This window comes from Polyodon spathula, chromosome 34 (assembly GCF_017654505.1).
Source record: "Polyodon spathula isolate WHYD16114869_AA chromosome 34, ASM1765450v1, whole genome shotgun sequence".
Classification (NCBI taxonomy): Eukaryota; Metazoa; Chordata; class Actinopteri; order Acipenseriformes; family Polyodontidae; genus Polyodon; species Polyodon spathula.
In genome coordinates this window covers 2023192-2050261 of record NC_054567.1, presented here as the reverse complement: position 1 = coordinate 2050261, position 27070 = coordinate 2023192, and the positions used below count along the sequence as shown (strand labels likewise).

The 27070-nt window shown below is 42.7% G+C and overlaps 1 protein-coding gene across 2 annotated transcripts in view; it reads left to right on the top strand.

Annotated features, from left to right (window-relative positions):
- The window catches only part of LOC121303624 (astrotactin-2-like), a 728767-nt gene that overhangs the window by 679986 nt on the left and 21711 nt on the right, over positions 1-27070 (top strand). For both annotated transcript variants that reach the window (XM_041234419.1, XM_041234420.1), the window contains 2 exons: positions 21268-21368; positions 22003-22186. In XM_041234419.1, coding sequence (XP_041090353.1) covers positions 21268-21368; positions 22003-22186 — 285 coding nt within the window. The remainder of the gene's footprint in view (positions 1-21267; positions 21369-22002; positions 22187-27070) is intronic.

The window sequence follows — 27070 nt, the reverse complement described above, 5'->3', positions numbered from 1 at the left end:
TAAATGGCAGCAAAAAAACACCATTCTACTGCACCAGTGTTCAAACACTACCACTTCCCTGCAAGCTCTTCCCACAGTCCCACAATCCTCCTCCTCCTCCTCCGAGAGAGAGAGAGAGAGAGAGAGAGAGAGAGATTGTATTAGCGTGGCTTGCAGCCAAGGCAGACAATGGAGGAAAATAGAACAAACACAGGAACTGTAATAAAGCGCTCTTGCACACATTTAGAATTTACAAGTATTTGCAAAGAAAGAAAACACAAACAAAACAAAAGCCTATCTCCATTTGGAGACCTAGACTAAACACTTGTAATAACTAAACTAAGAGATGGGACAGCTAAGCTGCTTCCCTGCATCAAAACACCAGAAGCTTACAACACACAGCTGTTTAATATTTAAACTACACAAACTCATGCTGTTCTTCATTGTACGCACAGTACTGCCCTTTGTTACCTGCTCCTCGGTAGTGTCGCTCTGCTGTGGACAAAGCCCAGCTTTTTAATACCTTCTTAACTAGCGTCAGGTTTTTTCTATAATTTCAGCTGATCAGGTCAGCCATTCTGCCTATCCCTGCTGTGTTCTGAGAAATGTAGTCTTCTCGACTCTTTGGGAAGACTACATTTGCCATTTTTACATTTATTTATTTAATGTTCCACCCATTTTCCTTATTGTCCCCCTCTACTTTACCACAATATACAGTATATATACAGCTCTGGAAAAAATTAAGAGACCACTGCAAAATTATCAGTTTCTCTGGTTTTACTATTTATAGGTATGCGTTTGGGTAAAATGAACATTTTTGTTTTATTCTATAAACTACTGACAACATTTCACCCAAATTCCAAATAAAAATATTGTCATTTAGAGCATTTATTTGCAGAAAATGACAACTGGTCAAAATAACAAAAAAGATGCAGTGTTGTCAGACCTCGAATAATGCAAAGAAAATAAGTTCATATTCATTTTTAAACAACACAATACTAATGTTTTAACTTAGGAAGAATTCAGAAGTCAATATTTGGTGGAATAACCCTGATTTTCAAGCACAGCTTTCTTGCGTCTTGGCATGCTCTCCACCAGTCTTTCACATTAATGTTGGGTGACTTTATGCCACTCCTGGTGCAAAAATTCAAGCAGTTCAGCTTTGTTTGATGGCTTGTGACCATACATCTCCTCTTGATCACATTCCAGAGGTTTTCAATGGGGTTCAGGTCTGAAGATTGTGCTGGCCATGACAGGGTCTTGATCTGGTGGTCCTCCATTCACACCTTGATAGACCTGATCTGCCCGATTCAAGCCTTGCTGAAGCACCCCCAGATAAGTCCAATTTTCAGCTTTGCCCAACACCTGTCATCTAATGGTTAGACGGAAACCTGGAGAGGCCGACAAGCCACAGTGTCTCGCACCCACTGTGAAATGTGGTGGAGGATTGGTGACGATCTGGGGGTGCTTCAGCAAGGCTGGAATCAGACAGATTTGTCTTTGTGAAGGACGCATGAATCAAGCCAAATACAAGGTTGTCCTGGAAGAAAACTTGTTTCCTTCTGCTCTAACAGTATTCCCCAACTCTGAGGATTGGTTTTTCCAGCAGGACAATGCTCGATGCCACACAGCCAGGTCAATCAAGGTGTGGATGGAGGACCACCAGATCAAGACCCTGTCATGGCCAGCACAATCTCCAGACCTGAACCCCATTGAAAACCTCTGGAATGTGATCAAGAGGAAGATGGGTGGTCACAAGCCATCAAACAAAGCCGAGCTGCTTGAATTTTTGCGCCAGGAGTGGCATAAAGTCATCCAACATCAATGTGAAAGACTGGTGGAGAGCATGCCAAGACGCATGAAAGCTGTACTTGAAAATCAGGGTTATTCCACCAAATATTGATTTCTGAACTCTTCCTAAGTTAAAACATTAGTATTGTGTTGTTTAAAAATGAATATGAGCTTATTTTCTTTGCATTATACAAGGTCTGACAACACTGTATCTTTTTTGTTATTTTGACCAGTTGTCATTTTCTGCAAATAAATGCTCTAAATGACAATATTTTTATTTGGAATTTGGGAGAAAAGTCAGTAGTTTATAGAATAAAACAAAAATGTTCATTTTACCCAAACGCATACCTATAAATAGTAAAACCAGAGAAACTGATAATTTTGCAGTGGTCTCTTAATTTTTTCCAGCGCTGTATGTATATATATTGCAACACTATTTTAATATGTTAACGTAAGAATAAAGTTTGTTTTATTAAATATCTGCTGCAGATCTGGATTTTGTTGATGGGAATTTCTTTCTTTTTTCCTTGCTACCGTTTCACCGCTGGAAGGTATTTATCTGACACAATCTTTTAGCGTGATATACACATCCGGTCAAAAGTTTTAGAACACCTCCATTTTTATTGAAATTTATGCAATTTAATGTCTCAATGTACTCTAAAATTAAAGCATAGAGCAAATAAACAATTAGAGATAAAAAAGAAATCATGGAATCATTTTATTTAACAAAATTTAATCTAAATTTTTGACTCATCAAAGTAGCCACCTTTTGCAGATATAACAGCCGAACACACTCGTGGCATTCTTTCTACAATGGATATCAAACATTGTTCGAAAAGTTCTTCCAAACACTGTTGCAGAAGTTCCCACAAATGTGCTGCAATTGTAGGTTGCTTTGCTTTCACCCTTCTGTCCAGTTTATCCCAAACCAGCTCGATGGGGTTTAAGTCTGGAGACTGTGCTGGCCATTCCATGATTTGAAGCCTACCGCCTTGTTCTTTTCTTCAAAGGTAGTTCTGACATAGCCTGGAAGTATGTTTTGGGTTATTATCTTGCTGTAGGATGAACACCTGACCAACTAGACGTATACCAGAGGGTATTGCATGGCACTGAAAATGCTGTTGTAGCCGTTTTGGTTCAGGGAGCCACTCACTCTGTGCAAGTCGCCGACTCTGGATCCAGCAAAAGAGCCCCAGACCATCACACTTCCTTCTCTATGTTTGACAGTTGGTGACACACACCGAGGAATCATTCTTTCGCCTAGTCGACTGCGTACAAAAACCCTGCGTGATGAACCGAAGATTTCAAATTTAGATTCATTCGTCCATAAGACCTTCTTCCAATGGTGGTGCTTCATGGCCCAGGCAAGCCTCTTTTTCTTATTTTGCCATCTTAGCAATGGCTTTCTTACTGCCACTCGACCTGTCAAACCTGCAGCTCGAAGTCTTCTCTTCACAGTTGAAACTGAGACTTGCTTACATTGACCAGTGGAAAGCTGTGCTTGAAGCTGTTGTCCTGTAAGCCGCCTATCACGCAAGCTGTTGACTGTCAGAAACTTGTCTTCTGATTCTGTTGTGGCTTTGGGTCTGCGAGACCTCTTCCTACCAGAGTTTCCTCCAGTTTCCAAGTGCCTTTTGATGGTGTAGGAAACTATACTCACTGACACTTTGGCTTTCTTTGCAATTTTTCTAAAGGAAAGACCTACACTTTTAAGGGTTATAATGGTTTGTCTGTCTTCCTTTGTTAATTGCCTTTTTTTCGCTATTATGATAGCAATATACTACTTCCTGCAGTACAATACTGTCCAAATAATGCTTAAGAGGGTGTAGTAACACAGTCTGTTCAAACACTACTTTTATACAGACAAAGGGTTTGTAAGTAATCAACAAAAGTTGGGATACCTGTAGGAATTGTTAGCATCGAAGCTTTGAAGGCTTAATTTACTTCCTTTGCTGCAGAACAGCTGTAAGTTGTTAACCCATTACTTGTTCCCTGAAAAAAGCCTTTTTGTATAACTCTGAAATGTACATTATTTTTCAGTTTTTGGTAACCTAAACATTTTTTTTTTTAACCTCTGGCAGTTTACCGCTTACCTTTGTACCATTTCAGGTTATTCACTGGACTTGTACTGCTTAAATTTCAATAAAAACTGGAAAAATGGGGGTGTTCTAAAACTTTTGAACGGTGGTTTGTGTATATATATATATATATATATATATATATATATATATATATATATATATATATATATAAAATATGGTCAGAGAGTATATTTAATCCTGCACTTGGTGTTTTTTGGAATATGAAGGCAGTTGTCTTTGCATTGTGTAGAATGAATGAACACACATTTTCTTTTTAGATCAAAGGTTATCTCGGAGGGAATGCCATCAGCTATGGATTCCTCAGTAGCAGTGTAAACATTGTATCCCATCACAAAACTTAATCTATTCACAACTGCTATGTGTAAACACATGTAACAGCATGAATAATCTGATTGGAATTCTACCTGGACAAGTGTGTGCGGCTCCTATACATAGTCAGTAGCCTGCCAGCATATTATTTCATTGTTTGTTTCACATACTTGCAAATGCCTATTGTGCTGTTTCTTAATTCTAATGAATCCCAGGGTTTATTAAATGCATTCTTTTGGTTTTGTGGTTTGAGATTTGTTTATTTGTAATGAGCTGGAGTTGTGCCTTCTCTGCTCACACTACTCCCAGATTTGCCTGAAAAAATAAACAAGCAAAACAGGCAATTATTGTTCTTTGACTGTATGACTGTATGTCATCAGGGGAAAATATGATTTTAGCATAACAAAATCAAAAGCACTGAATCAAAACAAGTGTAAAAATATGTGGAATTGACAGCTTAATTGCTGTCTTTCTCTGCTCTATATTTGTGTTTTGGATTCTCTTAAGATTACTGGTATAAAGTACACAACTACAGGGGTGATGACCTTGATTTTACCTGTCACGCTTCCATCTGCTATTGACAAGTCTAATCTAGAACCACAGCGGGGGGAGAAGCCTCTCACTTTCCACGACTTGCAGGCAGTTTGCTGCCGTTTCTCTTCTTAGGCCATTTCCCCTGTGCAGTGTTTAAGGGCTGAAGCATTTCGCCAGCTGCGAAGCATGCCAATCATTAAGGAAACAGAGACGTCACTGTCCTGGTGAAATGACCAAGGAAGCGTAAGGCTGCCTCGAAGTAATCCATGCAATCAGAGTTTTCTTTAGCTTATTAAAGACAATTAAAATGCCTGCTTTCATTAAGTGACAATGATTCACGCGTAAATGTAATGATAGCTTGCTGTTCTGCAATTGAAACTCATGCCAAGCTGTTTGTGGCAGACAATCAACTTAAAGAAAAAAAACAATAGAAAAATACAAACATTGCCAGTGTCACTTTAGATATAAAAAGACAACCGGCTTTGTTTATATAGAGTTCACAGAAAAAAAAGCGGTAACCTTTCACTTCCTTTTTAGCTTAATTATTAAGTTTATTGCTTCATTTAAAAGTTTTCTTTATGTTAAGTTTTCAGGGCATTTTGTTAATGCTATTTTTTAAAAGTCTATTTTGGTTTTTCACTGTTCTAGATTTTTATTTTAAATGCAACTGTTCATTTTAAACATTTTTTTTTAACACAATAGTATTCATTCGTTTGGTCTCCATCATAACTGTTGCATCAAACCAGAGTGTAATAATCCAGCACCTCTGCACTTAAGCATTTGTATGTCAGCTGACAAGTGTTCAGTTGATATGCCATCACGCCTTTCTTCTTAAAGGCGTACAGCCTCTATATGTGAACCCCCAATATCTCTCACAAGCACCTGGATACATATTGTTACGATATCACAACAGAAGGAATGCGCTTTTTTTTGTACCTTACAGTACAATAATATGACTTAAAATGGACTGAATGTTAATACCCGAAAATAATCTTATAAAATAGCCAGTGCAAATATACCATTAGGCAATGGATTGAGTCAATCTCCAGCTTATTTTGAAAACCTTGCATTCATTGTCACTATTTTTGCTTGGAAAATAATTGGTTATTTTATTAGCAGTCATTTTTAACGTTTTAGCCTCTCAAAGTGCTTAACACAGAAAACCCGCCCCTTCAACTCTCTAATTGGTTACATGTTGTGTCAAGACGTACCACAGCTGTCATGTGGTTACAAGATTTTTTTTTTTTAAACTGAAACACGCAAGTGATCTAGTCTGCTAGAAGAGCAAACAATCCTTATTGTTAAAGGCACAGTAGCATCTGCAAGATGAGCGGATCGTCCTAGGGAGAAACTTTACAATGAATGTTCAGTCCTGTGGCAGTTTGGCCAGTGATTGTGAACAGGTGTAGAGGTGATGCAGTGCAGAAGAAATCACAAACAATTATAATCCGGGTCTGGTGACCAACAAAAGAAAAACGCTCCGGCAATACACAACAGTGTGTAATGCGTGGAGCCAGACAAACGAGTTTACAGTCCCAAACAATAAACGTTATCCGCTCCACAATACTAGAACACGGTCACCAGTCCCGGGTGCGTGTAGTAGTGCTCGTGGTGGGTGATAACAGGTTATTTGGTGACAGTTCTTGCAGTGCAGTTCCGGCTTGTGCTGGCCCAAAAGCTACAGCTCCGGACTTGTTTAGCCATCTAGTGATACAATAAACAAGACAATTACTAACACTCAAAACAAACAAACAAGCACTCATGAATATTCCTCGACAGTTTCTACTGCAGCTCTCAGTCCTTCCATGTTTACGTATACAACCCAAGCAAAGTTAAAAATTAGCGTTTCTCTGGCCCCTTTTACGCTACCCAGCATGATACCTTGGTAAACGATTCCATCTGCGTCTATAGCTTGCAGCTGCTACCTCATTTATCTTCTGGGTCAATACATTCCTGCAAAAGAGTCTCGCTTCCATCCAGGCTGACTGACTTCCTGACCTCAGAAATTAATTGTCAGGCCAGCCCGTCCAGATACTTTTCCTTTTGCAATTTAGCACCCTCACAGGTCGAGAGGGAGATTTACAACCAGAACTCATTGTATTTCTGTCACATATCCCACCGCTCAGAGTGGAGCCTTGGTCTCCATGGGGGGGAGGCAAGGGGGCCCATTGGGGTCGGTGGTCTCGGAGGTCTGGGTCCCGGGGTGGATAGTGGGGGTGGTGTTGGAGGAGAGAGAGGAAGGGGTCGGCTGCTCTGAAGAGCAAGGGCCAACAGTATCTTAGGCAGAAGCTAGGAAGTCCTTGAAGTTTTCTGCCAGCTGCACAGCCTCCTCCAGGGTGTAGGGGTTGTGGAGCCGTATCCACGCCTGGGTATCGGCACCAACCACGTGGCAAAACAACTCCACCACTATTGCCTCCCCCATCTGTGCCACAGTCTTATTTTCCAGGGTCAGCCAGTGCACCATGTGGTCACACAACCGCTCTGCAACCACCCTGGGGCGTGTCTCTAGGATCTTCGGTACTTCCTAAAGCGTGCCCGATGGGTTTCTGCCATTATATTGAGGCGGCAAAGGATGGCCTGTTTAACCAGGTTGTAGTTGGAAGCGTTGAGTTCACTCTTTGCCTGGTAGGCTGCCTGAGCTTCCCCAGTCAGGCAGGGTCCCAGTTGGCTCACCCAGAACTCCCTCGGCCAAGCTGCAGTGGTAGCCAGCCATTCAAATGCCACCAAATATGCTTCCGGGTCGTCCTCCGCCGACATCTTCATCACCTGAGCCTTCGGTGCCGACATAACGGGTGTTGCGATTGGAGCTGGCGCTGTGGACATTGCCAGCCCTACCTGCTCAATGAGTACAGTATAGCACTCCTCCCTCCTTCTCTCTTTTATGTCCCGTCTGTGTTCCAGAGCCTCCAGCAGCTCTGCCAGTGCGTTGCGATCCATCTCACTTCTAACACCATGTGTGGCAATTTGGCCAGTGATTGTGAACAGGTGTAGAGGTGATGCAGTGCAGAAGAAATCACAAACAATTGTAATCAGGTAGGAAACAGGTGTTTTAATTATAATCCGGGTCTGGTGACCAACAAAAGAAAACGTAAGGTTGCGGGATGCAACCCTGGTTCTCTGAAAGAGAAAATAGCCATCAACTAATGAGTATCACCATCAGGTGATAGGATTATGCTGAGCTTAATATAAAAGCTGCCTTTAGGCTTCCATAGCTCTGACGTCACGCCCCACCCCTCGGGTGCTGAATGACTATGCAGAGCGTAGGAAGCTCAGCCTCTTTTGCTTCAGGCTGCAAGGGCTACTGAAGAGACCTCGCTGCTTGATGTCTATTTTCTCTTTCAGAGAACCAGGGTTGCATCCGCAACCTTACATTCTCTTTCAATTCGAAAATAGCCATCAACTAATGGGTACTGTGTACCAAAGCAGTCGCGAGGGAGACCATGCGGCAGTAGGACAGGATCGGTCTACTTGTAAAAAATACACACGGAACAGCGCCCCAGCGTGTGGTTCGAAAGACATATGTCCTAACACTGTTCTATGAACAGAGGGTCTTTAACAGTACGATATCGTAGCGGGATACTTTTATCACATGGGTAATGCTGGTGAGCGTACTCAAAGAGTACAGCAGTCTAATCCAGACTAACACTAAGTGGTCTCTTCCACTGGTGTAATAGAGTCCAAGACCAAAGCTCCAAAGAATGGAGCAGAGGAATCCAGCACATTCAGTCTGTAGAACCTCATGAAAGTGTGTGGCATAGCCCAGCTAGCCACAGCACATATTTCAGAAACTGGGACACCTCGAAAGAGGGCCCAGGACGTTGCCATACCCCTGGTAGAATGTGCCTTCAATTACCCTGGAGGGGAAAGGCTAGCAGATTCATAAGCCAGAGCAATGGCATCCACTATCCAATGGGACAGGTGCTGTTTAGACAATGCCTGACCCAGCATCCTAGAACCATAGCACACAAACAACTGTTCAGTGTGTCTGACACCCCTTGTACAGTCAATATAGCACCTCAATGCCCACACTGGGCAGACCATGTGCAACCGTTGGTCCTCCAGAGAAGAGAAGGGAGGAGGATGGAATGCCATCAACTCCACATGGAATGGGGATGTTACTTTCGGCAAAAATGCCGAGTTTGGTCTCATGGAGACTCTAGACCCGTCTCCAGTGAAGCAAGTGCAAGAAGGGTGCACTGAAAGTCACTCACCCGTTTTGCTGAAGCAATAGTCAGTATTTAAGGACACGAACTTCAGATCCACAGTGTGGAGCGGCTCTTTTGTAAGGGCTTCCAGCACCACATCAGGGTTCCACGAGGGGAGGCTAGATGTCTTGGGAGGACACGTCTCCTCGCACCCTTAAGAAATTGGGACGCCAGGAAATGGTTTTCAGGCGATAACCCATCTATGCATGTGTGACAAGCAGATATGGCTGCCAGGTACTCCTTCAATGTGGAAGGGGACCTATCGTCATCTAATAGTCTCTGGAAAAACTGTAAGATAACTACCATGGGGCAGGCACCTGAGCCAGACACCAGTCCTGAAATAACTCACTTATACGCATACTGCGACCTGGTAGAGGGAGTTCTCGCGCTCTGAATAGTGGCAATAACTGCCAGTGACAGCCCTAGAGCTGACAGGTGTTCCTGTTCAGGGGCCAGACCCATAGCTGCATCAGCTGGGGGTTCGGGTGCCGCAGATCGCCCTGGGCCTGAGAGAGGAGATCCGCTCGCAGGGGGATCTGCCTCGGCTGGCCGTGCAGGAGTTGCACCAGGGTCGAAAACCAGGTCCTTCAGGGCCACCGAGGAGCTACCAGAAGCACTGTAGCTTTCTCTACTCTGACCTTCACTAGCAAGGCGGGGAGCAATGGTATCGGTGGGAAGGCAGTCGTCTGTGGTGATTACTGCCCTCCTGAAGATGGGACCCATGGTTGACTCTATTGTGGTAACTCTCTGAGTTGTTAATGTGGCCTTCATAGACACGAGTCTAGGTGGAGGCGGCACTTTTGCAGGTTCATCGTGAGACCGAGCCACTGGAGGTGGTCTGTGACCAACACCATATGTGCCAGAACTTGCTCCTGTGACTGAGCGAGACGAGCCAGTTGTCTAGATAATCCATCAGTCGAACGCCCTGAACCCGCAGGAGGGCCAGAATGGCATCCATGCACTTGGACAAGGTGCAAAGAGCAAGGGACTGGCCAAAGGGGAGTACGCAGTACTCGTAGAAACGCGAAGGTATTTCCAGTGCCTGGGCCTGATGGGTATGTGAAAGTACGCATCTTTCAGGTCCACGGTGGTAAACCAATCACTCAGCCAAATGGCCTGGATGACATGGCGGTGCGTAAGCATCTTGAAACGTAACATCCGAAGATGTTTGTTCAGAAGTCTCAGATCCGAGATAGGGCGGAACCCACCTTCCTTCTTGGGCACTAGGAAGTACTTTGAATAGAACCCCTCCCTGCAAGAGGAGGGATTTACTTCACGAATGGCATGCCTCAAGAGAAACGCCAGGATTTCAGTGTTGAGAGCCACACGTTGGAGCGGGTCCTTCACTGGAGTTACGATCACCCCCCGAAAGGGGGATGGTTTTCACTGGAACTGAAGGCTGTAACCAGCCCGCATAGTCTTGAGCACCCAACTATCGTTGGTGCTGGTTTGCCAGTATACTAACTGGGAGACAGGGGTTGAAGGCTGCTGCGGTCCTTCAGGGATGCTGAGCCTTAGGCCACGTGGGGGGTGCAGTCGTGGGACCCTTGGGTTGCTGGCAATTGCTGCCCCCCCAGGGCACCAGTTGTCCTTCTTTGCAGGCCGACGGCGCTGTGGGACAGGTGCTGCCGGGCATGCCGTAGGAGCAGAAGCAGACATGGGCGTAGGTTGTCGCCTCCACAGGGGGAAAAGCCCTAGCAGGCAAGGCAGGCTTCCATGGAAGCAGCTGGGCATACTGCCTTGATGCCTCCCTGGTCTTCAGAGTCCTTTGAAGCATCTCCTCCACTGCTGGCCAAACGTATGGCCAGGAGTGACCTGGGAAAGCCAGAGTTGCCGTCTCGTGACCACCAGCGCCACAAGGCATCGGCCCTCCGCTCTGGCCGTGAGTTGGGCCAGTCTGGTGATTGCCTCAGAGACCTGGTTCAGCTCTTGTCTGTGAGCGAGTGTGACCATATCAGGAAGCTCCTTAATAAGGATGGCCTGATAGACAGAGAGCATGCTCAACACATTGGAAAGCCGGGCAGCTTGGGAGCAAGCGGCATACGACTTCTTGAGGTGCATCTCTGTTGTCCGACACTGTCTGTTAGGACATTGTAGGTCCTTGGCCGGTCCAATGCTCGGTGCCTGTGCGAGGGCTGCAATGACGGAGTCCACAGGGGGGATGGCTGTCAAGCCTGCACCCTCCGCTCCCTGCATGGAAGAAAAAACCTGCGCTCCAGCCACCGTGCTAGGAGCTGACTCTGGGCTGGACCAGGAAGACTGGCTCTCCCTGACAAAGTCAGGGAAAAGATGTAGTATCTTGTTCTGTACTGGCTTAACCGAGGAGAACCAGGAGGCCTGAGGCTCCTTGTCTCTGGTCCATTCCACCCATAGACGTTGAGCCGCTCGCACAACCATAACCTCAACGCTGGTCCTGGAGATACCTTCGGTTCCTGTTGCAGCTCATCCACTTAGTTCCAAGAAGATCCCTCCTGCACAAGCTCGCCTCAGGCTCAAGCTCAGGCTCAGGCTCAACAGTCAGAACGGATGGCCGGGAACCGGCGCAGCCATGGTGCCAGGGGCTGACAACATACTCATCATGAGTGATTGTTGTCCCACCACCACCTCCATAAAACAACCAATCTGGTCCGTGAGGGCCGAGATCCCGATAGGCTGTTTGTCCCTAGCGGAACTGGGGCACACACACTTCTACGCGGGAGGTAAACGCTCCTTCGGAGGGGGAGAGCCGAAGCTGCCCCACGCTCCTTGTAGGTGAGCGAGAGCATCGCCCGAGAGACGGGAAGGGTGACCTGGATAGTTGCAGGCAGGCAGGAGATGATGCTGTACCACCTGAAGGGGGAACAGACTCACAGTGAGATCCCCTGCTAGAAGGCGATCCCAGCCCCACTGTCTTGTTGGCTCTAGCTTTTAGGACCCGCCTCTGGAACCCCGCAGATAACGCAGAATGCTGTGTCAGACAGAGCCAAAGCAGCATGTTCTGGACCCAGGCATGAAACACAGAATTCATACGGGTCCTCTGGGGGCAGTTTTTGGCTACAAGAGCTGCATTTATGGAAACCTGACATAGCGCACAGCACTTGCCTGGGTTGCACGGTGGGTACAAATGTGCACAGGGCACAGAAGCGGGTATGCGCACATGGTGTATGATAAGTGCACGGGCACAGATGAGTGCACGGGGTGCTCGGCTGCATAGGCGTACGGGCACCGATGTGCACTGAGAGCGCACAAGCCACAAGTGCTGGGCACGGATGTGCATGGGTGTGCACGGAAACGGAAGTGCACGGGTATGCACTGGGTGCACGGTCACGAATGTGCATGGGGCACAGGTGTGCAGGAGGTGCATGGGCACGGAAGTGCGCGGCTACACGGAGGTGCATGGGTATGTACGGGGTGCACGGACACAGATGTGCATGGGCACGGGTGTGCACGGGTTGCACGGATATGTACTGTATGCACGGGGTGCACGGGCATGGGTGTGCGCGGAGCACAGGTGTGCATGGGGTGCATGGCACGGATGTGCCTTATATGCACGGGGTGCTCGGGCACGAATGTGCACGGGGCATGGTGCACGGGTGTACACGGGAGTGTACGGGCACAGATGTACACGGACATGGCGCACCGGTGAGCACGGGTGTGCACGTGCACGGGGCACAGGTGTGCACGGGAGAGCACGTGCACGGGGCACAGGTGTGCACTGGAGCGCACAGGGCACAGATGTGCATGGGTGTGCATGATAGTGCACAGGGCAAGGGTGTGCACGGGAATGCACGGGTCGCTGCGAGGGTGTGGTGAGACACACTTGGGGAGTAATCCCTCAGAAAACCCGATTAAAATTTAGATCAGGAGATCTAAGCCAACACACAGGGAAAAAACTCTGTGTGCAGCTAGAGTCTGGAGCAGGCTATGGTCTAATAAAGACCGCTGCTGAGTGTCTAGCAGGCTATGATCTAAAAAGATCGCTGCTGTAGTGTTCCAGCTGGCCCACGGCCAACAGACACACACCTTGTGTTTTACTCTGAAAGAAAGAAAAGCAATGTTAGTACAAGTAATAAAATATACAGGTAATAACAATAAGCTCTCAAAGCAATAAATAATAATAGTAAGTGAGACAGACTCAAAGAGTCAGCAAGCTGAAAAGAGCGAGAACGCTCGAATAAGCGACCCAGCCGAGTGCTTAAGGGGCAGTGCCAGCCCTGCATATCCACTACATTACCTAGCTTGTAGATTTCTCTGCAGTTTTGCAGCCTATACAAACACTAAGAATTATATGGTTTGTTTGCTTCTATTTTGTTACCAAGGATACAAATTGTGTTGGTATTTCAGCTTTCGTGGACTGGTTGTTGAATGTTAACCATGTGCTCTACATCTCAATTGATAGTAATTACACTTAAGTGTGATAATACCAGATGGATGTATGCACAATAGACTAGGTGCCATGAAGAACAAACATCTGAGCAGCTCAGATTTAATGAGTGAGTACATTACAGCTCATGTATTTTCTTAAAGCACAGTAATGGCTTTAGTACATAACATTTTTACTAATGCAAAATAATAGTATAAATGTAAAAGTCACCCTTTAATAATAATGCCATTAATAATTTGGTTATTTTCTAGATATTGTACAGCTGACCTCCTGTATACATTTCTATAGTTTTTGCCCTGTGGAAATTGTAAAATGGATGTGATTTGACCCCGGGCTGGTTGAGGACAGTGAGGCAGAAACAGTGCCAGATGATATGCAAGTAGCAAGAAATCCCTCCACTGTGTGAATGGAATGGTTTTAGTTAGCCAAGGGATACAAGATTCTACAGGCAAATTCAAGAAACCATGACAGCTGCTGTAAACATAAACATAACGGAGCCTGTCACACTGGCATTTCATTTGATTACTTAAAACAAATATACATGTGTTAAAAAAGGATTTGAAACAAGGAATAACACAGATCAATACAAAAACAGTTTAATGAAACGTCATCAAAACTGTATGTAGTAGATTCTCAAAGCCAAATCGTCATTACTACTTTTGTTTTCACAAAATGTAAAAAAAAAAAAAAAAAAAAAAAGAAAAAAGAAATAGACTTAGAATAAAGGCTAGGAGATGTATTTTTACTGAGAGGTGAGGGGATGAAATGTGTTGCCCAGCCTGCTGCTGACGCTGATTCATTGGGATCCTAGAAGACTTGACAAAGTTTTGAGATCAATCAGCTACTCTGAAGTGGGTGAGCATCGATGAGCTGAATAGCCTCCTCCTCCTTTTTATTCATTGGAGTGTTAGGGTTTTGTGGTGTTGATGAAGAGGGCTCATTGTGCAGCCTCTGCAGTCAGTGAAATCTCACTGCCGAGGCGTACAGCAGCACAATGGCTTCAATGGAATGTCTGCGCGCCTGCCCTGAACACTCTGGAATGCGGCTGTCTTGTTAGATCTCTCAGGCAAGGGGAACCATGAGGTCAGGAAACAGATTTGTATTTATGGACCACGATTCTGCAGTTTCCAAAAAAAATATTTTCCAGATTTCCTTCCCTGTATTGCAGTCCATTAACTTGTTGCCTTTACTTTGTGGGTAAACACATTTCCCATTTGGATATAGGCCAAGTAACCTTCTATTAGGTGTTATAGATGACACTATGAATTTAGAAACCATATTGCCCTGTGGTTTAATATGAATAATCGGGGAGTGCATTATAATAATAATTGCGGTGTATGGTACTATGCTAATATTGGCTACTACTGTAGCTACCATTGTCCCTTAGTACACAACCATTGCATTGTCTGTGATAGGCTATTTCTTATAAAAACAACCCATATTTATTGCATTATGCTGCAAATAAAGGTCTCCCGAGTTAGAGTCCTGCATCGGGTCGGTCTGTGGAGAATGGTAGATATATGTGCATGAATGTGAGAGCGTGAGAGTCAGTGAACGCAGGCAGTAGGTAAAGGGCAAACACTTATGGGTTCGGGTTGCAGGTCATAGTAAAGCAGGTCGATTTGTGGATAAGAAGACGGTGCTTCAGGGGGCTGTGGGTTTGGGTCGGGTTGCAGGTCGTAGTAAAGCAGGTCGGTTTATGGATAAGAAGACGGTGCTGCAGGGGGTTGTGGGTTTGGGTCGGGTTGCAGGTCGTAGTAAAGCAGGTCGGTTTGTGGATAAGAAGACGGTGCTGCAGGGGGTTGTGGGTTTGGGTCGAGTTGCAGGTCGTAGTAAAGCAGGTCGGTTTGTGGATGAGAAGACGGTGCTGCAGGGAGTTGCAGGTCATAGTAAAGCAGGTCGGTTTGTGGATAAGAAGACGATGCTGCAAGGGGTTGTAGGTTTGTGTCGGGTTGCAGGTCGTAGTAAAGCAAGTCGGTTTGTGGATATGAGAGATTAGACAAAGGGGCATTCAGAACAGAAAATAGGAGGCACTTTTTTACACAGAGAATTGTGAGGGTCTGGAATCAACTCCCCAGTAATGTTGTTGAAGCTGACACCCTGGGATCCTTCAAGAAGCTGCTTGATGAGATTTTGGGATCAATAAGCTACTAACAACCAAACGAGCAAGATGGGCCGAATAGCCTCCTCTCGTTTGTAAACTTTCTTATGTTCTAAGACGGTGCTGCAGGGGGTTGTGGGTTTGGGTTGGGGTCCTGTAGTAGCAGATATAAGTCTGTCCCGAGTTGCCCACCAATTCTTGGACTCTTCAGAATATCCAACCCCAGCGATTACCTGAAGGGAACAGAGATACAGAGATACCTCTGTCTGTGACTCTCGAGGTGGAGCGCAGTGTATCAATGGCCAAAACAAACATGGTGACCACAGTGACCTGTGAGCACTCTGTGTGAAAGAGAAATATGAAAACACAGTTTAAACTCCTCCCAACTTTACCACAGCTCAGTTAGTTGGGCCTGAGGCTTCCTTTAGAAAAAAGACACCATAAGCACTCTTATCTATTGGGGGCTAATGTGCACATCATCCATCTCTGTGTCCTGTGTAGTGTTGTGTCGAGGCAGCCCTGCTCTTTGTCAAGAGGGGCCCAGCTTGGTTCTGTGTCTGGTGCCGTAGGAGCAAGGCAATGGGGCTCATTCCTGAGATTGCAGGAGGATTATCCAACAATCGCTGTGTTCTGTATCGCTGTGTTCTGTATCTGACAGCCACAGCGGATCCCAGTCAAAAAGAAAATCTTTACTATGGGAGTTGTTTAACCTTTAATGAAACTACCATAGATTATATTAGCTGAAATTCAATTTCTTCATGAGATGTATTAAATATAAAAATGTGATTTTTTTTTTAAGATGGTGCTTACATTACAAATTCTGCAAACATGCCCTATGGTAGTTCCATTAAAGGCAAAACAACTTCCATTGTAAACATTTCACTTCCACCCATTTTCTAAACCCCTTTTACAGCATGGATATAACCAGGGTCAGGCAGGAATTTTACAACCAAAATAGTTTTTCTTCAACTCCTTATCATTCTGACTTAACAATTCAAATCTGATTAGTTTATTTTTAAGTGCAACACTTTACCTACTTAGACTAAATAAGGGCAATCTCTACTGTTTTCAATTGGAGCCAAGTCTCTGTAGCTTTGAAGTTGCCAAGGGCTGTCATCAAGCGCATGACCTCATGTCTGCTGCCCTTCAACTCCTTGGTGCCATATTCACAGGGGCCGCTGTATCACACACATGGACAGCCACCTGCACTGTACACTCCAGGGGTCCACTGATGTAGATGAGATTCCACATTAGATGAGAGAAAATGAGAGGCTGTAAGAAGTGAACTCACTAAACTCAGTCATTGCCCTGGCATTGTATTAGCGCTGTAAACAGTGTGCTTCAGATGAGACATTATACGGGTCCAGACTGCTCATGGACATTAAAAATCCCATTGACATTAAAGAAGAGCAGTTTTATAAACCATGGTGTCTTAGATAAATTACACTGACCAGACTCCCACTGAGGAGGCTTATATCGTGCATTGTTATATGTTGTTAGTTATTTTAAATTGGCCCAAAACATGTTGTATGCACATAGCAATTAATCAAAGGGCCCAGCCATGAAAAGATATCTTCAAAGGGTGCTAAGATGTAAATGGAAAGGGGTCCACCTTGTGAAGATACAATTGGGTCAGACTCTGCCTCCTAATTGCAGCAGGAACAGAAATAAAATGAAGTGGTTAAGAGCTGTTCAGAAACAGAGTTTGAATCGTGCCCGAGATTTGAGATCACGGTTGGTCCTGTATAGGTAGTACCAATAGTTTCGCTCCATGCTTTATTCCAGCCTGGCTGGAGTTCTTGACTGAAGAGGTAGTAGGAGTTCCTGGAAGCTACAGGCCTGGCAATGTATTACACAAAGTCATTGGACTGGCCCTGAACAAGAACACACTCAGCCCAGACATTTCCTGGAATAAAAGATGTTTCACACGCATTGTCTGTCCCTCTTGCTGTGATATTCCTTGTGACCTTCTTTGTAACGCACTGTAGATGGGTGTCTTACTGTTGTGACTGGTGCTGAAGAGTTTATATTCTTCACTTTCAGGACTGGGTGGTCTTGGGAATGGGTGGGGATAGGTATATGTTTCACCAAACATTGTCATTAGATAAAGAAAGAAAAGAAAAATATGGTAATTATTTGGGTTAATGACTTTTTTCTTTGATAAAGTGCCAGGATGACAAAGTAACGACACCCTCTGGATTCCAGTACAGCTGTGGGATCCCACTGAGACTGCACTGCAGAAAGTAACAAAACCCTCTGGATTCCAGTACAGCTGTGGGATCCCACTGAGACTGCACTGCAGAAAGTAACAAAACCCTCTGGATTCCAGTACAGCTGTGGGATCCCACTGAGACTGCACTGCAGAAAGTAACAAAACCCTCTGGATTCCAGTACAGCTGTGAAATCCCACTGAGACTGCACTGCAGAAAGTAACAAAACCCTCTGGATTCCAGTACAGCTGTGAAATCCCACTGAGACTGCACTGCAGAAAGTAACAAAACCCTCTGGATTCCAGTACAGCTGTGGGATCCCACTGAGACTGCACTGCAGAAAGTAACAAAACCCTCTGGATTCCAGTACAGCTGTGGGATCCCACTGAGACTGCACTGCAGAAAGTAACAAAACCCTCTGGATTCCAGTACAGCTGTGGGATCCCACTGAGACTGCACTGCAGAAAGTAACAAAACCCTCTGGATTCCAGTACAGCTGTGGAATCCCACTGCTAGCTCCACTGTGAGTTATACAGTAGGTGTGCGGGAATCTGAAGAATCCAGGATAAGACATACTTTATCATTAAGGTTTTTTTTTTTTTTTAAGTTATGATAAATGGTTGCATAATGAGTGTAATAATTTAGCAGTGTCTGTAATCATGATAATTGACAAGTCTGGAGTATGGGCGGCCCCACTTTTCTACTTAGCGTCTCAGCTTTCATCTGGTCTAACTGATGCCTTCTTTTACCTCCACATTCTGATACTTTAGTAACTATTGCTAAATAATTGTCTTATCTAAAGTGTGGCATATGGATGTACATAAGGCCAACTTCATCATACAGTGAAAGCCAAACCTAGCTATTCCCCTGTCACGAGACTGTCGCAGCGTGATAAAGTAAAAATGATGCAGTTTTTTTCTGACTACCAGTGAATCAGCTGCGCTTCATTAGTCCTGCCACCAGGTGACAAAAGAGAACAGAAAATGCATTAAACAAAACAGCAGGGTGCGCTGTGGACTTAAAAGCGAAGCTTTGAAGACAATCATACATTTTGTTAGAGCGCAGCTAAACTGCACATGGTTTGAAGTTATGCTCTGATGTCAATTGATTCACGCTTCCTAACGCGCATTCAAACAGGAGGAGTTATATAGTTATTGTTCTATAAGAAAATCGTAGGTTGTGAATTTGTTGCGGAAACAACAACTTTTAACACAAAACACTTTTTATAGTTGCTGCAACTTTTAATGTGACTACAGTGTTTCTATTATTTATATGTAAATAATGCTAAAAATAAACTGAAACAGAAAAGGAAATGTCCCTCTCACATCGTCTTTTGCTAGTGGGGGATTGGCTTGTCATCATCTCTAGCAATCAGTAATCTTCTTTCCTGTTGCTAACCATAGCAAGACTGTGGGCTGTGATGCAAGTACTGTATGTTATGCATCATTATTGTTAGCTGCAACTCTTCACTTGTAATGAAACACAGTGTAAAACGTTTAATTTCAAATGGGGATAAAGAGGGAGTATTAAGTCTATGAGTCTATGTTCTGGTTATCTATTTGTATTTTTTCTTATTGTTTTTGAATTAACAAAAAAAAAAAAAAAAAAAAAAAATATATATATATATATATATATATATATATATATATATATATATATATATATATATATATATATATATATATATATGTGTGCACAAACTCTTTGAGATTTATGACTGCGACGAAAACTGCAACTTTATTACACAGAGGCTGGAGTTTTTTTATACAAAAATTCACAATTTTCTTACAGCCTTAATTATTGAACTAAAATCAATATAGCAGGCTGTTTAAAAAATGTATAAATACCCTCTTTGAGAGTACAGGGGATGATTAATCCAGCAAGAAAAGAAATAAAATAACATATATATATATATATATATATATATATATATATATATATATATATATATATATATATATATATATATACGCACAATGAGGCTATTTCTAAACAAACCACTAATATGCTATACGGTACTGTGTAAAATCTTATATTATTTGCACTTTAAAATATATAACATGTTTTCTTATTTTAGCAAACTTGCTAATTCTCTGTTTTAAAAACAAAATCAATAAATGATTTTGATTTTAAGGAAAAGTTTAAGAAAAATTATTCAGAAAAAAACTGGCTCTGATGAGTCGCTGCACACTGGGTAGGAGGGAATGAATGTGTTGGAGTGGGTGACACAATGAATGGAAGAAGATCCACATCTATCCAGTGTTGAAAAAAACATGATTATTTAGTGGGGTGGGGGAACCTGACAACCATAGTTAGGGCTGTGGTTTTTTTCACTATAAAAAAAAAATATATATATAATATTTACTAAAGAAAAAAATGCATTGTCATGTTCAAAAGTGATCATTTTCTCTAGTAATTTTACAAATGTTCCTAAATATTAAACTGTATACCTGAAAAACAGGAAATGCTAAATTGCAGAAATTTTCAGTTTTTATCTCTACCTTTTAAAGACATTCTGTTTTCACCATCAGTGAATTATTAAACAGAATAAAAACACTAATACATGTAAAAATAACAACAGACGTGAAATCCCCAGGTGAACAGGTGCAGAGGTGATGCAGTGCAGAAATAATCACAGATAATTGTAATCTGGTTTGGAAAGATTTATTTTTTTTTTTTTAATCCGGGTCTGGTGACCAAAATAATAATCCCCGGCAATACACAACAGCCCAAATAATAACACCTTATCCGTCCAACAATAATAAACATGGTCTTCTGTCCAGAGTGTGTGTGTTAGTGCTCGTGATGGGTGATAAACAGATTCATTTTGTGACTGTGGTGAAGTGCAGGCCCAAGGCGACAGCTCCAGATACGTGCTTAGATCTAGTGATACACAAACTCAGACAGTTACCAAACAAACACGAACAAACAAACAAAACACTCACAAATACCTTTACGACACTTTCTCTGCGTCTTTCACGGTCCTTCCAGTTTCTCAATACAAACAAAACCAAGCGAAGGAAAAGATTTACGATTCTCTGGCCCAGTTATGCTGTTTTGGTAAACGATTGCAGCTGTCTCTATTGCCTGTATTGCTACCTCGTTTACCTTCCGGGTCAATAAGTTCCTGCAACGGAGTCTCGCCTTCTTCCAGGCTGACCGACTACCCGACCAAGGAAATGAACAGTCAGGCCAGCTCGTCGAAAGACTTCCCCTTTCACTACTTAGTGTCCTCATAGGTCGAGAGGGAGATTTACAACCAGAACTCATTATATTTCTGTCACAGGTGCACATTACACGATGGCATGTTATACAATAACCCATGTTTTTAATCAAGGTGCACATTACACTATTGCATGTGAAAGGGAATCAGCAGACATGCATGTCATACAGATTCTGTTCAATTGATCTGCACAGCTGTGAATTCCTGCTTGACATGATTATAATGTGTGTACCAAGGCTATGCAAATCAACCAGTGCATCTATGTTGCTTTGGTGCATTTCTAGTACCCCAGGGAGAGTCCTGCAGAGGGAGGAGTCTATTTAATTGACCAGCTAAGTCAATAGACACCACCCTGTATGTTTTACACACATTACAGTGTATTCTGTATGCTACTGTACAGATGCAGACCTACAAGAATTGTTCCAATAGATTCCTGTTCTTTAAACACAGGTTTACGCTCACGGCAGTGGACAGCAGAGGAAGGCGGTCAGACTCGAGCTTCGTCTCTGTGAGAACATCCTGCCCCATGGTGGATGACAGCAAGGCTGAAGGTGTGTCGTCCCTTATTTGATTTTCAGCACCTCCCAGTGTAACTGCCACCTTGCTCTGATAGAGAAAGCCAAGGGCCTACAGCTCTGTGACACGGTCACTGCTGAAGCTGTTCCAGTTTAAACAAAGCAATGGTCTTCAGATGGCCGTGAACTCACACCAGGGTTATTGCAGGTCATATCAACCCAGTCCTCAGCACAACCATGGCACATTTAGTTTTATTTGAATATGTGAGTAGAGGAGTGTTATTTCTGATACAATGTTCTGCTGTAGTTCTTCTTTGGAGAGTGGAGGGAGAACTGGCAATTTTGAAGAATATCAATAAAATAAATAATAAAATTCAAGGTAAATAATAAAGCAGTGCTTATTTGAACTAAAATGAATTCTGACAGATTGCTATAAAGAGAACTGTACGCCATTCAGATGAATTGGCGTCAAATATGTCAGGATATTTAAATTGTAAGTTTCATGGGCAGTATTACTAATGAATGTATAACAGCAAGAAGGAAAGGATTAGTAGCACTCGCTACAAGAAGAAACTGTATTAAACTATGGCTGTATTAAAACATAGGCTTACTGTCAGAAAATGTGTTGGTGCCACCATTTGTTTCTAACCCTGTAATTTTCAACCCTCAGAAATTGCAGACAAGGTCTATAATTTATACAACGGCTACACCAGTGGCAAGGAGCAGCAGATTGCCTACAACACCCTCATGGAGACCTCCCCCTCCATGCTGTACCGCATCCAGCACCACTACAACTCCCACTACGAGAAATTCGGGGATTTCGTCTGGCGCAGTGAAGACGAGCTTGGACCAAGGTGAGTGTGACATTACAGGACCTTAATGTCACTATCGCTATCAAATTAATAATTTGATTTTGAAAGGGAGTTTCATTACTGGTCGTGGAAAGGGAATGCTACGTATTTTCAATGGCAGTGCAGATGAACCGGCATGGTTACACTAGGACAAGTGAGCTCCAAATGTACAAAGCAATGGGAGAGTTGTATGAACAAATATTAGTATCACAGTGCTGTATTAGTAGTAGTGTTCTACCCCATTGAGTTACAAATCCACTGTGCTGCCATTGATGGTTTGCTCATGGTTCTACTTGGTTTCCATGAGAAATACACTGTGTAATGGAGTTCCAATGGGATATATATGAGGCATTGTGGTCCAGTGGTTAGAGAAAAGGGCTTGTAGCCAGGAGGTTCTCAGTTCAAATCTTGGCTCAGCCACTGACTTACTGTGTGACTCTGAGCAAATCGCTTATATTCAGTCTTTCGGGTGAGACGTTGTTGTAAGTGAGTCTGCAGCTGATGCATAGTTCTCACATCTGAGTCTCTGTAAGTCGCCTTGAATAAAGGCTTTTGCTAAATAAACAAATAATAATAATATAGATGCTTTATTTCAGATAAACTTCAAGATGCAGTCTCAATTCCTTTCATGTGTTCTTGTTTCTTTTATTGGATGTATATGGAGCATATCTTTATAATTGTATATTTAGCTGTGCTTGTTTCTGCTGCTGTCATCGTGTTTTTAACATTTAAATAGCAGAAACCAGGAACGCTGCGTATTCAGTATAGATGCCGTGACTGGTGTTTTTCAGCAAGGTGGAGCGAACACAGGCCCTGGAAAGCTGTTCCAGAAATCTCAAAGTGAATGAGATGTTTCACAGGAAGCCGGTAGGCAGTTTAGCGATCACTTGTACTCCATCAGGACTGCTTCCCACATAACAAAGGCCAAATATGCTCAAAACTAGAACTGCACACTGAACCTGGGCTGGACTTGAACCCAAAGTGCCAAAACTAGAAACATCATAGTCAGTTAATTTTAGATGATAAAAATGTTTGTTGACACGATCATGTTGCCATGGAGCATAGTCACCTCGGTTACTAATGACACCATAGAAACGCTAATATACTGGTTGTGTGCTCCTTAGTCTATATTTTAATCTCAGAAATACTAAAAGAAACTTATATTTAATGACAAGCATTCCGACTAGAAGTCTTTTTTAAAATTTATTTTAATGTTTGTTTTAACTGAAAAAATATCTAGAAAAGCATGTACGTGACATTCCCAGGTGAAGGTAAAAATACATTGATGTGACAAGAGCTGACTGATAAACAAAAAAAACCACAAGATAGGAAACACAAACTGAAACAAACGTGTGTCTAATGGAAACCCAGCGCAAGGGGTGTATCCTTTCTATAGTGTAAACATGCTTCACTCACGGTTCGTTGCCCCTTTAAAATTAGACCCAGCACACTGAAGTGGAATTTCGAAGTTATTTTTAATACATAAAAAAAATAAACACCTTGCTCTAGTTGAGCACTAACTAAACACAAACTGGATTCTAACAACTTAACCGGACAGGTAAGCTTCTTACCGGTTTACAAAACAGGTTCAAACACAAAAACAAAAAGGCTTAACACACTACCTTTTAAACACAACTGACCCAGTCAGACTTCTTCCCACAGCAGAGCCCCGAACAGTCTGGCTGCACCTTTAAATACCCTGCACTTGGTTCTAATTTACAGTGATCGCCAAGTGCAGGGGATAAATAATAATCAATAATACAATTAAATGAAACATTTAGTTTGGCAGGGAGGCTTTTTAACCCCATCCCTGACATAAAACAAGCATTCTTAAATTGTAGGCCCTTTGTCCTGCCTGCTACACCCATTACTATATATATATATATATATATATATATATATATATATATATATATATATATAAGAATATAAGAAAGTTTACAAACGGGAGGAGGCCATTCGGCCTATCTTGCTTGTTTGGTTGTTAGTAGCTTATTGATCCCAGAATCTCATGAAGCAGCTTCTTGAAGGATCCCAGGGTGTCAGCTTCAATAACATTACTCTGGAATTGGTTCTAGACCCTCGCAATTCTCTGTATAAAAAAGTGCCTCCTATTTTCTGTTCTGAATGCCCCTTTGCCTAATCTTTGTTTGTGACCCCTGGTCCTTGTTTCTTTTTTCAGGTCGAAAAAGTCCCTTGGGTTGACTTTCTCAATACCTTTACAATTTTGAATGCTTGAATCAGGTTGCCACATAGTCTTCATTGTTCACGACTGTATAGTCAGTTATTTTAGCCTGTCTGCATATGACATGCCTTTTAAACACTGAATAATTCTGGTCACTCTTCTTTGCACTCTTTCTAGAGCAGCAATATCCTTTTTGTATCGAGGTGACCAGAACTGAACACAATATTCAAGATGAGGTCTTACTAATGCATTGTACAGTTTTAACATTACTTCCCTTGAATTAAATTCAACACTTTTCACAATATATCCAAGCATCTTGTTAGCCTTTTTTATAGCTTCCCCACATTGTCTAGATGAAGACATTTCTGAGTCAACAAAAACTCCTACGTCTTTTTCATAGATTCCTTCTTCAATTTCTGTATCTCCCATATGATATTTATAATGTACATTTTTACTTCCTCGTGCAGTACCTTACACTTGTCTCTATTAAATATAATTTGCCATGTGTCTGCCCAGTTCTGAATCTTGTCTAGATCATTTTGAATGACCTTTCCTGTTTCAACAGTGTTTGCCACTCCTCCTACATTTGTGTCATCTGCAAATTTAACAAGTTTGCTTACTTTACCAGAATCTAAATCATTAATGTAGATTAGGAATAGCAGAGGTCCTAATATTGATCCCTGTGGTACTCCACTGGTTACCTCACTCCATTCTGAGGTTTCTCCTCTAATCAGTACTTCCTGCTTTCTACAAATTAATCACTCCCTAATCCATGTACATGCGTTTCCTTGAATCCCTACTGTGTTCAGTTTGAGAATTAATCTTTTAATCGGGACTTTGTCAAAAGCTTTCTGGAAATTTAAATAAACCATGTCATATGCTTAGCAATTATTCATTATCGATGTTGCATCCTCAAAAAAATCAAGCAGGTTAGTTGTACACGATCTCCCTTTCCTAAAACCATGTTGACTGTCTCCCAGGATACTTTTACCATATAGGTAATTTTCCATTTTGGATCTTATTATAGTTTCCATAAGTTTGCATATAATAGAAGTCAGGGTTATTGGTCTGTAGTTCTCTGGTTCGGTTTTGTTTCCCTTTTTCTGGATCGGTACTATGATGTGGATCTCTCTCTCTCTCTCTCTCTCTCTCTCTCTCTCTCTCTCTCTCTCTCTCTCTCTCTCTATATATATATATATATATATATATATATATATATATATATATATATATATATATATATATATATACAGTGCCTTGCAAAAGTATTCAGACCCCTGACCAATTCTCTCATATTACCGAATTACAAATGGTACATTGAAATTTCGTTCTGTTTGATATTTTATTTTTAAACACTGAAACTCAGAATCAATTATTGTAAGGTGACATTGGTTTTATGTTGGGAAATATTTTTAAGAAAAATAAAAAACTGAAATATCTTGCTTGCATAAGTATTCAACCCCTGTGCTGTGGAAGCTCCCAGTTTGCACCGATGAAAGAAATTGCCCTAACGAGGACACAATTACCTTACCATTGGCCTCCACCTGTGAACCATTAAAGTTGCTGTCACATTTTCTGGATAAAAACCCCACTGTTGAAAGATCATTGGTAAGGCTGTGAATCTGAAGGAAAATGAAGACCAAAGAGCATTCCTCAGAAGTTAGAGATAAAGTAATACAAATGCATAGATTAGGGAAAGGGTACAAAATAATATCCAAGTGTTTGGATATCCCAGTGAGCACTGTTGGATCAATAATCAGGAAGTGGAAGCTGCATCACATCACCCAGGCACTGCCAAGAAAAGGCCATCCCTCAAAACTCAGTGCTCAAACAAGAAGGAGACTTGTGAGAGAAGCCACAGAGAGGCCAACAATCACTTTGAAGGAGCTACAGAGTTCAGTGGCTGGGAGTGGAGTAATGATGCACCAGTCAACCATATCAAGAGCTCTGTATAATATTGGCCTGTATGGGAGGGTGGCAAGAAAGAACCCGTTACTCAAAAAGTACCATCTGAAAGCACATCTGGAGTTTGCCAGAAAGCATGAGAGTGACCCAGCTGCGATGTGGGAAAAGGTTTTGTGGTCAGATGAGACCAAGATAGAGCTTTTTGGCCAAAACTCAAAGCGTTATGTGTGGCGCAAACCTAACACTGCCCATGCCTCAAGACACACAATCCCTACAGTGAAGTATGGTGGTGGCAGCATCATGCTGTGGGGATGCTTCTCATCAGCAGGGACTAGGCATCTTGTTACAGTTGAAGGAAGAGTGGATGGAGCAAAATACATGAAAATACTGCAAGAGAATCTGCTTCAGCCCGCTAAAAAACTGAAGCTTGGGAGGAAATTCACCTTTCAGCAGGACAATGATCCCAAGCACAAGGCCAAAGCAACATTGGAGTGGCTCAAAAACAAAAAGGTGAATGTCGTTCAGTGGAGCAGACAAAGTCCTGATCTCAATCCCATTAAGAATCTGTGGCACTATTTGAAAATCGCGGTCCGCATGCGTCGTCCAACCAACCTGAACATACTGGAGCAAATCTGCCAAGACGAATGGGCCAAAATCACTCCGACACTGTGTGCAAAGCTGGTATATACTTACCCCAAAAGACTTAAAGCTGTTATTGCAGCGAAAGGTGGCTCTACCAAATATTAATGTGTGGGGATTGAATACTTATGCAAGCAAGATATTTCAGTTTTTTATTT